The 12,011-nt window shown below is 53.5% G+C and overlaps 2 protein-coding genes across 2 annotated transcripts; one reads left to right on the top strand and one right to left on the bottom strand.

Moving 5' to 3' along the window:
* The first annotated feature begins 2,337 nt into the window (after positions 1-2,337).
* Positions 2,338-4,463, top strand: ATF4 (activating transcription factor 4). The gene is made up of 3 exons (XM_043880709.1): positions 2,338-2,554; positions 3,134-3,454; positions 3,549-4,463. The coding sequence occupies exons 2-3, from the start codon at positions 3,229-3,231 to the stop codon at positions 4,382-4,384; spliced, it is 1,062 nt and encodes a 353-aa protein (XP_043736644.1). The 5' UTR covers positions 2,338-2,554; positions 3,134-3,228; the 3' UTR covers positions 4,385-4,463.
* A 2,758-nt stretch (positions 4,464-7,221) lies between these two features.
* On the bottom strand, positions 7,222-11,135 carry RPS19BP1 (ribosomal protein S19 binding protein 1). The gene is made up of 4 exons (XM_043880710.1): positions 10,970-11,135; positions 10,691-10,819; positions 8,059-8,156; positions 7,222-7,680 (listed from the first exon to the last, which is right to left on the bottom strand). Exons 1-4 carry the CDS (start codon positions 11,019-11,021, stop codon positions 7,546-7,548), a joined length of 414 nt encoding a protein of 137 aa, XP_043736645.1. The 5' UTR covers positions 11,022-11,135; the 3' UTR covers positions 7,222-7,545.
* Between the last annotated feature and the right edge of the window lie 876 nt (positions 11,136-12,011).

Genomic DNA, 12,011 nt, shown 5'->3' with positions numbered 1-12,011 from the left:
GGCTTGTGTGTGTGGTATGAAACATTTTCCTAAAGGAGTGGGACTGGTTTTCCATTTGCAGGTAGGAGAAACTGAACTTGGTTACCATAAAGGAGAGGATGGGACGACCTGCCACTGGAGTCATTCTCCCACCCCTCCAGTGTCATCCTGGAGCGGGATTACTTTAATTCTCAGCCGTGGATATGGTCATCTGTCAAGAAGCACTGACAGTTCCCTCCATAGAGAAAATGGAGGACATTTCCCCCGGAGTCCTTGGTTACACCTTTGGAAGACTTCAGTGGCTCGGGGGTTCTGTCTTTGCTCAGAAAGACTAGATGCCTTATGTATGTCCAGATGCTTGTGATTCCTCAAGGGGAAAGAAAAACCGCATCTAGTATGCTTTGCCTATACCAGTTGTTCATAGTTGTTGATTTCATCTCTGTGAGTAATAGTCCTCTGAGGAAGCAGGAGATGGAGATGGCTAAATGGCATCACCAACTCTATGGACATGAGTTTGAGTAAACAACGGGAGTTAGTGATAGACAGGGAGGCCTGGCGTGCTGCGATTCATGGGGTCGCAAAGAGTCGTACACGACTGAGCGACTGAATTGAACTGAGGAAGCAGGATGATGTAATGGAGATGGGGACAGGGGACCTGGGAGGTTCAGAAGACCTCAGTTCTAATCAGTAGTAATAGGAACTATTTATCTTCTTTGACTTCATTTGACTTCATTCTAAGCATACTCATCATGAGCCTCATCTTACAGACCAGGAAGCTGAGATTCAGCAAGGGTAACTCACTCAACCAAAACGTCTCCACTAATAAACAGACTAGCCATATCTGGGGATATTTGTCCCTAAAAATCTCTCAACTCCTACCTCATACTGCCTCCACGGGGCAAGAACACTTCATCCCTTTAGTCCTCAGTTTATCACTGAAAAGAAATTGTTAGGCTAGACTGAAATCAAGTCAATGAATCGTCAGTAGTCACGGAGGACAGTGCTCCCTCAATTTTTCATATCACAGTCCTCAAAAGAATAATATTTGTAGAGCCCACTTAAGTGGATGGAAGCAAAAACTCAGTTTCCACTTCTACAGGGCCAGACAAGGGGGTTGAGAGGTGGTGGAGGGCTTTCTCACCACTTAACAGTTCCCTAGCAGAGATTGCAAGTTGCAGATCCGGACGTGGACGGCGGCTTCCAAACACAAACTACCGCAATTGGGCATTAGGAGGACTTGCTGGGAAGCGATTGTGCCTAGTAGTTACAGCGGAGGGAGATAAATGAAACTACCCGAGACAGCAGCTTAGTAAAATCTCTCCTTGTTCTTAGCGGAACTGAACCTACATAAACCGAAAGAAATCCCCCCTGTAACAGAATAGTAGATTTATATTTTAGCAAAATGGATTATGTAAAAATACATCGGGCATTTTGGGGATTATGCATCCCCTCGACTTTTATAGTCAAGAGTAGGGACGCGGAGCTGGCCTTTGATGGTAGGTGGGTACAGATGAGGCGATTCGACTGACGTCATCAGCCAACCTTTTCAATTATTGAAGGGCTTGCAGTCCTCAGTATTTTGCAAGTGTCTGCATGAAAACGACACTCTGAAAACGCACACACGAAGTGACACTTCCTTTTGCCTAGTTTTGTCTTCGGGCCTGAAACTGGTCGCTAGTTAGGGGCTTCACTGAGAGCGGCAGGAAAGGACTGCAAGGCCGGGACCTAGCGCCATTATTTGGGACGCACTAGGCGAGGGCTGCCCCAGGCAATCATGACCGGCTCCGGGCGGACCGGCAGGAGAAAAACAATTCAAAGCGTTACATTACCACAGAAAAAAGCGAGTGGGCGACAGAGCCAGACGGCGGGAACCTCACCGGCCGCTCCGCCCCTTCCCGCGCAGATCAGGAGCTTGAGCCAATAGAAATTGGAGATATATATGACTCACCATGCCTGACCAATCATCTCGACGCGCTCTCTCCTCCACTATCTCGCGCGAGAACCAGGAGACCGTCTACTTCACAATAAAAACCTTTCTTGGGGTGAAAGACTTCTTTCTCCGCCCCTCGGGCCAAAACCGGAAGTGAGTGTACGGATCCCTCCGCGCTCTCCGGCGGCGGCCTGGAGTTACTCTTTGATCTTAAAAGCCTTGTAAAGAAGTGCACTTTTTTCCTGAAGCCGTAAATAGAAAAACCCATTCCTCCTTCACTTGTATTCCCTATACATAAAAGTTGTAGATTTGGAAACGGTTGGGGCGTAGGATAGATGATAATACGTGGGCGGGAGGCGCGAGTCACGTGACGGCGGCGGAAGGATGTGGTCTGTGATGCGTCCTCACAGAGACAGAGTCTATAAAGGATCCGCGCTCGGCCGCTGCCGCCATTTTTTCTTCCTCCCGCCTATAGATGTAGTTCCTCCGGGCAAGTGCGCACCGTCTCTCCTCCCGCTCCCCCCAGGGTCCGCGGCCACCATGGCGCATTAGAGGCAGCAGTGCCTGCGGCAGCATCGGCCTTTGCAGCGGCGGCAGCAGCACCAGGCTCTGCAGCGGCAACCCCCCAGCGGCTTAAGCCATGGCGTAAGTACTAGGGAGGAGCCGCTCGGCTGGGCGCCCCTGGGTCGGTGAGGGGGTTTTCGCCTGCTTGGGCGCGGCCGACGGACTGGCGGCGTCGCGGAGGGGGAAGCGGTTTTACGAGCGCCTAGGACGCGTGACTCCTGCTTGGGTGTCCCCGAAACGCCGGTGCCCTTGTGTCGGGAGACATAGGCGTTTTGCCTCGGAGCGAAGCACTGGTCGGCCCCGGGCTCCCCGGAACCCACCGGAGTCCCACCTGGCGTCCCGCGAAACGTGGCAGCAAAGATGGCGGCGGGGCAGGGCGGCGGCCGCAGCCTGAGTCGGAGGGGCGTGGGCGGGGCCGGGCGGCTCGGGCCGGATTTGGACGCGAGGGTGGGGCGACTTCCTCTTGTGGCCGGTAGGGAAGGGCCGGGCGTCCATCTTGTGCGGCCTAATGTAAGGGTGACACCATGGCCTTGGGGCCACGTGGTCCCTATTTTCAACACGGAGTGGAGTTCTGTTTGGCCATCCTGCCTAATGGGTGAGAAGATGAAGTTCTCGGACCAGCTGATTTCTAATGGGACTCGGTTTCTAATTTCTATCCAGGCTTTTCACGGCATTCAGCAGCAGCCTTGCTGTAATCGACAAAGACACCTTCGAATTAAGCACATTCCTCGAATTAAGCATCAAAAGCTCGCAACATGGCCGAGATGAGCTTCCTGAGCAGCGAGGTGTTCGTGAGGGACTTCGTGTCCCCCTTCGACCCGTCGGGTTTGGGGGCTGAAGAGAGCTTAGGTCTCCTAGATGACTACCTGGAGGTGGCCAAGCACTTCAAACCTCATGGGTTCTCCTGCGACAAGGCTAAGGCAGGCTCCTCCGAATGGCTGGCTGTGGATGGGTTGGTCAGTTTCTCAGACAACAGCAAGGGTAAGAGGGATTTTTTTCTTACTTCTTTGTGGGATCTGGTGGTAGGGGCTCCTACATTTGATTCAATTTTCTTCCAACTTTTTATGTTTTCCAGAGGATGCTTTCTCCGGGACAGATTGGATGGTGGAGAAAATGGATTTGAAGGAGTTTGATTTTAATGATACCCTGTTGAGTATGGATGACCTGGAAACCATGCCAGATGAGCTCTTGGCCACGTTGGATGACACGTGTGATCTCTTTGATCCTCTACTCCAGGAGACTAACAAGGAGCCCCCCCAGATAGTGAACCCAATTGGCCATCTTCCAGAAAGTTTACCAACAATTGACCAGGGTGCCCCCTTCACTTTCTTGCAACCTCTTCCCCCTTCCCCAGGGGCCCTTTCTTCCACTCCAGATCATTCCTTTAGTTTAGAGCTGTGCAGTGAAGTGGTTATCTCTGAAGGAGATAGTAAGCCAGACTCCACCACTTGCATTACTGTGATCCCTCAGTGCATAAAGGAGGAGGATGCCCCCTCAGATAATGATAGCGGCATCTGTATGAGCCCTGACTCCTCGCTGGGCTCTCCCCAGCACAGCCCCTCCACCTCCAGGGGCTCTCCAAATAAGAGCCTGCCATCTCCAGGTGCCCTCGGTGGCTCTTCCCGCCCCAAACCCTACGACCCTCCTGGAGAGAAGATGGTAGCAGCAAAAGTAAAGGGTGAGAAGCTAGACAAGAAGCTGAAGAAAATGGAGCAGAACAAGACAGCAGCCACTAGGTACCGCCAGAAGAAGAGGGCAGAACAGGAGGCTCTCACTGGTGAATGTAAAGAGCTAGAAAAGAAGAATGAGGCTCTGAAAGAGAAGGCAGATTCCTTGGCCAAGGAGATCCAGTATCTTAAAGATCTGATAGAAGAGGTTCGCAAGGCAAGGGAGAAGAAAAGGGTCCCCTAGTTAGGGTAGTCAGGAGTATGTGCGCTTGTATATAGGAGGCTGAAGCTGTGTTTTAATAAATTATTTTGTAGTGAAAGTACTACTACACAGTCTGGTGTGTTGCCTCTGGTAAGAGTCCTAATGAGTCCCCCCAAAGTCTCAATTGCTGTGGGATTGGTTGTTAGTACTTAAACGCAGTGAGATTATTTTTTTCCTGACACTTGGGCCGTAGGTGAAGATTTTTTAATAACTGCTGTGCTGGGTCTTATCCCTGAGTAGGGATGGAGCCTGGACCCTCTGCATTGGGAGCAGGAGTTGGAACCTCGAACACCAGGGAAGCCCCAGGATGACTGATGTGGTTGGACCTGAGACACTTGAGTTGGTTTACATCCCTCCAGTAGTAGGTCGTTGGGTTTTCCGCTGAAAACCAAGAACTGTTAGACTTAATGCTACCACCACCCTTGGGTGTGAGGCTGGGGAATTTAGCCAAGAAATGGGGTGGGAGGAAAAGCCTGGACTCCACTCCTGTTTTTGTGCCAATATTAAATACATAGGCTTCTAATGTTTTGCAGGCCTCTTCCCATAAGGGTCTGTTGAGAGAGAGCTGGCTCTAAAGTGCTGAAACAGATGAGTGAGGTCAGAAGGCTGGCTGGTTCTCAGGCTCCCTTCTGGCACCTAGGCCAGCTAGCTGGAAGGCCTGCTGTCCGTGGGTGGGGGGTTGGGGAAGAGTCAGGATGAAAGGGCACTGGTGCCACACTGCTCTTACAACCCTGGCCGGTAATGGCGGGTTTTTAAAAATTTTTCCATTTTTATTAGTTGGAGACTAATTACAATATTGTAGTGGTTTCTGCCATACATTGACAAGAATCAGCCATGGATTTACATGCGTTCCCCATCCTGAACCCCCCTCCCACCGGTAACGTCTTAAAGTAGGATATGGCAGACATTTTCTTTGGTGGGATTGTTGAGACAATCCCAGCCTGGGTAGGCCTCTAAAGTCCTTTGGGGCCTGTGGAGGGAAGATGAGTGTTCCATGGTGAAGAACAAGGTAGAGGAGTGGGTCATGAGGGTTGTGAATGTGGCACCAGGCACTGTTGTAGACGCAGTGCCCATGGTGACCCATGTCCTACAGCAGGGGGTACTCAGGAGTGGTAGGGCCAGCCGTTTGAACCCAGGGCTGGGCTGCTTGGTGCTGACCTAGGTGGGAATTTTTCTCCAGGGCACCAAGGGGGTATGTGGCCTTGGTGATTTTTGAGGATTTAACTACCTGAGGACAGGAAAAGTTGTGGACACAGAACGGGCAGAGCACTTGAGAAAGCAGCTCAGGCCAAGCCTTGGAGGTGGGGATGAAACCCCCCAAAATAACAAACTTCTTGCAAGAGGACTGCCCCACCCCAGCTCTGCTAGAGGAAGTCACCGAAGATGGTCCACCCAACTCTTGCATAAACTTGTTAAGCCTCCCACTCACGTGCCCATGTGGCTGTCTTGCTAGGGCCTCAGCCAGCCCTTCCACTCATGGAGGCCCAGGGCAGTGGATGGCTGGAGCAGCCCACCCCATGTGGAAGCCACAGGAAGCCTTGGCTGGGGCTCTGCTGGTTACTGTAGGGTCTCCTCCAGGCAATGTGCCAGCTGCTCCAAACCATCAGAGACATGTTTCCAGGTGCTTCACAGCCACTCAGAACTGGTCTTTTCTAGCCTTGGCCTCAAAATGGCAACCTAGTGTCCTCTTGGCTCCTGAGCCTTCCTTTCCCATCAGATCTGTCCGTTGCATCCTTTTTAGGAAAGGGGGCCTGATGAGCCTGTTCTTCAGGGAACAAGAGGCAGTGAGCAGCTAAGCCTGCTGCTTGCCAAGCTCCTTAAAAGAGAAAGGACACGCAACGGCCTCTCCCTGCAGGGGCGGAGGGTGGAGAGCTCAGGGCACACCTGCCTCACCCTTCTTGGACAGGCCCATCTGGGGACACTGGAACAATACCCCTTTGAAGTCTCAATTCCTGTCCTCCCACCTTGACTTCCTGGAAGGCTGGCCAGCTTTCTACTCAGATGGCAGCCACCTGCAGATAGGAAGGATTCCAACTTGGACTCAGGCAGGTCTGTGGCCCCTCTGTGTCCCCACTGAGGATGGAAAGCTGGCTAATAACCAGGGAAAGTGCTCCCCATCCCAGGATGGGTGTGTAAGGGGCAAAACCCTCTCCTGCACTAAAGAACCCATGGTGGGATGGGCCAACTCGCTTCCCAGCCACGGGGCCCTTTGGAAGTTCTTGCCAGACAGTGCATGTCCCACGGAGCTTTTTAGGCATGGGTGAGTGGGGGCCCTACAAGAGCTAGACTAGCAGCCTGAAGGCCCCCAACCTGTCCCCAGAAGAACTGGGGCTTCCAGGACTTGTCAATAGCACATTGAAGACCAAGCGGGGCAGCACTGCTCACCCACTCAGGCATTCTGCTCAGCAGTGCCGGCGCCCCCCAGACAGCCCAGCCTCCACCTTCCCCCTCACCTTGCCATACATTGACACCCTTGCCACCTCGTGACAGGGGGTAAGAGGGGAAAAAAGTGGCCTTTGATGTGTCCCCCCACCACGTGTGCCCGCGCCCTGGGCACTGGCCTGAGGCAGCAGTGATCTCTCCCTCAGACCCTGGTGTTGGCTTCCCTGGAATGAACCCACAGCAGCTGTGGGTGCTATTTTTGCCTCAAGAGCTGCCTTCTCAGCTGTGGCTGCCCTCCAGGGGGAGGAGGCCAGTGGAGGCTGGCGCCTGCACTGGGGCTAGGCCCAAGGACTTCTCACCTGGAGCCTAAGAAGCAGCTGGAGGGGGAGTGGGGTGGACGCTCCTTGGTACCAGGGGAGACGATGGGAGACACCCTGTTTGAGCAGCACACAGCCAGGGGGCCACATTTATTAGAACCTGGAAGTCCACCCAGTGGCCCTCCTCCTGTCGGGAGGTGTGGTCCCCAAGCGCCCAGTGACCGGCCTCTCCACAGCAAACAGCCCAGAGGCCCTCCCTGGGGCAAAGCAAACAAAACAGCCAGAAGTGTTCCTTTCTGGCAGGCAGGTGGCACCTCCTGAGCCTGGAAATGTCAGCTCAAGTCTGAGCTGAAGGTCCTCCTGTGGGCTTCCAGCTCGCCAGCTCCCCCAGGAGTTCCCCACCCCGGGCTGAGAGGTCAGAGGAGGCTGTGCCCTCCTGGGAGCCTAGCTGCCGAAATATTCCTGCTGGAACTTCTGGAAGTCTTCCTCAGTGAACACAGTGCCCTCAGCCTTCTTCTTCTTCTTGGTCTTGGTCACAGGCCGGTCACAGGCCTTGCGGCCTCGGTTCTGGCGCACAATCTGGGGACATGAGGGGGTCAGGAGCCCTGGGTGGTGACTCAGCCACCTGGAGCCCCACAGCCTGGCGCAGCCACCCAAGGGCCACCCTCTCCCCCGGCCCTCTCCGCGTCTCGGGAGGGGGAGGGCACGTCGTTTCTGTTGACAGAAGAGCCAGCCGAGGCCCAGAGGGGCCGCAGGGGAGTGAGGCTGGGCTCCCTCCTTCCCGCTCACGCTGTCAGCCCTCTGAGGAGGCCCCTCACTGCACAGCAGCGCGTCCAGCTCTCGGGAGCCTGGAGGGGGACCCACCCCGATCCTAGCCTCAGGGCTGAGACTCCCACGGATCCCCGGGACAGCCTCAGCTTTCACCCCCACTTCCCACAGCTTACCCCCCTGACGAACCTGCCGGGTGATGGATTCGTCCACTGTGCTTCTTGCACTGGTCATAAACCTCAGGTTTACTCCAAGGTAACCTCGACGCTCTCTCTTCCGGAACTCAGCTGTGGAGGCAGAGAGGGTGGTTTCATTCCAGATTCACTCCCTGGAAGCCACCTGGGTCCCCTTCTGACGTCTCCCCACTCCACCCCCGCCCCCCAGCCCTGCCGAAGGCCCCATGGTCCATTCCCAATGTCACTGCAACAGTCTGGCCTCTCTGTCAAAACCACACTCCACGTAGATCCCGCTCAAAGTCCCCCTTGGTTCCAGCTGCTCAAGTGATTTATTCAACAAATGTGTCCTGGGCATTTACTGTGTGTCAGGCACTGTTCTAGGTACAGAGCACAGAGCCGGAAACAGAACAGACCAAAAGTCCTGCCCTCATGGAACTTCCATTCTGAAGGAAGAGAGATGGTAAACAAGGCAAACAGTATTTTAGAGGGTGAACGTTTTATTGAGAAAAAGAGAACGGTAAACAGAAATGAGAAATGTGAGGGATGGGGGGAAGGTGGCAAGTCTAAATAAATAAGCTTTGAGAAGACCTGAAATTCACTGAAAGGAATTCTGAGCCAAGACTGGCGGAAGAGCATTCTGGAGAGGTGTAACAGTCAGTCAAAGGCTCTGAGGAAGAAGTGTGACTAATGTGCTTGAAGGATGGGGAGGGGAGAACCTGAGGGGACGAAGCTGGAGGGGGCAGATTATGGGGGGCCTCAGCAGGCATGGAGGCATGGCAAGAACTCAGGCTCTCACCGAGGCTGACGGGAGTCCCTGGAGGGTGCGAGGCAAGGTAGAGACAGGTCTGACCTAGGATTTTACGGCATCACTTCAGCTGCTGTGGTGAGAAACAGATGAGGGGAGGGGGAAGGAGGAGACCAATTAGGAGGTTTTTGTAATAATCCAGGCAAGAGACAAGTGTAGCTCAGACCAAGGTGGCAGCCACAGAGGCATCCTTTAGGTTGGCCCTGAGAGTCCCCTCACTCATGTGCCATGGCAGGGGGGTGGGGTGAGTGGGGATGGAGGGTGTTGCCCGCTCCACCCTGGCATCACTGTGGCTCAACCCAGGCTCACTTCCCTGCTTTCACACTTGCTCCTGTTGTCTTTCCTCCCCGAGATTCATAGTTCTTTTAACAAATACTTGAACACCTTTATATTGCACCAGGCCCTGGGGATTTGAGGCTTCTCTTGTGGCTCAAGACAGTAAAGAATCTGCCTGTAATGTGGGAGACCTGGGTTTGATCCCTGGGTTGGGAAGATCCCCTAGAGAAGGAAATGGCAGCCCACTCCAGTATTCTTGACTGGAAAATCTCAAGGACACAGGAGCCTGACGGGCTACAGTCCGTGGGGTTGCAAAAGAGTCAGACACAACTGAGCAACTAACACTGGGGATTTGAAGACACACTAGGAGCTTATCGAGTCCTGCCACAGGTCAAACCATCAAACACCCCACCATCCTGCCTACACCTGTCCCTCTTCAAGTCTGTACATCTCATTAAGTGGTGCCAAATCCCTCAAGATGCTCGGTTCTCGCCGACTCCCTCTTCCTCCATCCTCACAGCTAATCCACCACTGACACCATCAACACAGCTTCCATCTGCAGGACTCTCCTTGACTCTGCACTGCTCAGGCCACAGCTCCTTCTACTTGAAGGAATAGGTGGGAGCAGGGCTCTGGAGACCCACTGCCTGGTTTCCACCTGTGCCATCTGGGCAGGGGTCTGTTTCTGCATCTGTGCAATGGGGCTAATGACTGCGCCGACCTCACAGAGTTGTGAGAACAAATGAGCAAACATTTGTCAGAGGCTTAGAAGAGCACCCGGAGGGTTAACTTGCATTAAACGCTGTCTCTGACCCTCGTTTACTATATGTCACCTCGACCAGGCTTCTTTCTTTCAACATTTCAAAGATTAATAATAAACTTCTGATTCCACATATGCCAACAGTATACTTACCCCAGCTCATTCTTATACTTCCATCAGGTCTGTGCTTAAATGTCGCTTCCTCAGAGAAGTCTTAGTATTCTAAGTCCCTTTCAAAGTACCCTAGTTTTACAGCTGGAGAAGGCAATGGCAACCCACTCCAGTACTCTTGCCTGGAAAATCCCATGGACGGAGGAGCCTGGTAGGCTGCAGTCCATGGGGTCGCTAAGAGTCGGACACGACTGAGCGACTTCACTTTCACTTTTCACTCTCATGCACTGGAGTAGGAAATGGCAACCCACTCCAGTATTCTTGCCTGGAGAATCCCAGGGACTGCGGAGCCTGGTGGGCTGCCGTCTATGGGGTCGCACAGAGTCGGACATGACTGAAGCGACTTAGCAGCAGCAGCAGTTTTACAGCACAAACCTCATCACAGCGACCCAACCACAGGCTGATTTTGAAACTCCTCAGTGTTCTCTCCCCACTAGGACTGTAGACCTTGAGGGTCGGAACGATGTGATTCGTTCATCTCCGTGTTCCCAGGACCCCGCTCAGGGCCCGTCGCACCGCAGGTATTCTAGAAACGCCTAGGAAGCATTTGAAGCCCTGACTCCAGCGCCAGTTCCTCTAGGGCACCGCCCCCGGCCCCCGGGAACAGCGCGTTCAGTCCCTTCCCAAGCTCACCCAGCGCCGACTTGGGCACCTTTCCCTTGGCGGAGTTCCGCAGTTTCTGGGCCTGGGTCGCCTTCGCCTTCCGGGTCCGCTTCGTCGGAGCCTGGCTTGGTTTGGTGTGTCCTGGAGCGGCCCCGGGGGCTGTAAAGAACGGACTCGGGTCGGAGGGCGCTCAGGGTTCCCATCCCACCGAGGCTAAGACTGGTTTGGATCGTTCGGCACCCTCGGGGCTCCTGCCCCCAGCCCCTGCCACCTTCCCGCCCGGCCGAACGTCCTCGGGGAGAACCTCACCCTCAGGAGCCCCCAATAGCTCCAAGCCTCGCCGCAGCAAGGTGGCCGACATGGCGGCGCTTGATCCCGCCCACACGTCTCAACTACTTCCGCCGTTGGCTCCCTTGGTGGTTACGGCGGAAACCTGAGCTAGAACCAAAAGTTTCAGTGAGAGGACGGAAGTACCCTCCTTCCTTAGAACGCATGAGTGAGGTAATCGGAGGGAAGGGGGCGGGATCTGGAGGCGGGGCCAAAGCGCCGAAGGAGGTATTTGTCGTCCAATCGCAACCCAATCAACCCTTTGAGAGACAGGCGGCACCTTCTCCCGGAAGCCGTGCGCCAGTAGCCCAGCTTGGCAGGTAAAGCCTCTCGGGTCTGGCCGCTGCGTAGTGGGCAAGGCCGGGGCAGGGGCGGAGTATTAGTGTTCTCAATTTTTACGAAAAAGGATAATATATTTTTGGAAGTATTTTTTCCATATTCTTCAACCAGAGCAACGTATGGTTCGGCATGAGAATCCAGTTGTCTTGCATTAAATCAGATATTAAAAATATTTGCAAAAACTCCAAACAGTATCAGTGGTTTTTTTTTTTTTTTTTACTATTTTGTTTGGTTTTGGAAAAGATAACCATTTTCGTTAAAATGTGTCAGTTACGTTAATATGTGAGTTTGTTACTGTTATTTTAAATTAATAGACATTTTAAAATGTATCTGTTTTAGTTTCTAACATGGTAATTCTCATTCAGTTCAGTTCAGTCCCTCAGTCGTGTCCAACTCTCTGCGACCCCATGAATCGCAGCACGCCAGGCCTCCCTGTCCATCACCAACTCCCGGAGTTTACTCAAACTCATGTCCATCCAGTCGGTGATGCCATCCAGCCCTCTCATCCTCTGTCGTCCCAAAAGCTCTTTGGGATCCTGAAGTTTTTTAAGAGGGAAGAGGTTCTTGGGCTACCCAGGTGGCTCAGTGGTAAAGAATCTGTCTGCCAAAACAGGAGCCACAGGAGCCACGGGGTCGATCCCAGAGTCTGGAAAATCCCTTGGAGGACGGAATAGTATTCCACTCC

The sequence above is a fragment of the Cervus elaphus genome, chromosome 22 (assembly GCF_910594005.1).
Source record: "Cervus elaphus chromosome 22, mCerEla1.1, whole genome shotgun sequence".
In the NCBI taxonomy this organism is placed as follows: Eukaryota; Metazoa; Chordata; class Mammalia; order Artiodactyla; family Cervidae; genus Cervus; species Cervus elaphus.
Note: the sequence above shows the minus strand (reverse complement) of the source record. Positions and strands in the feature narration are given on the sequence as shown.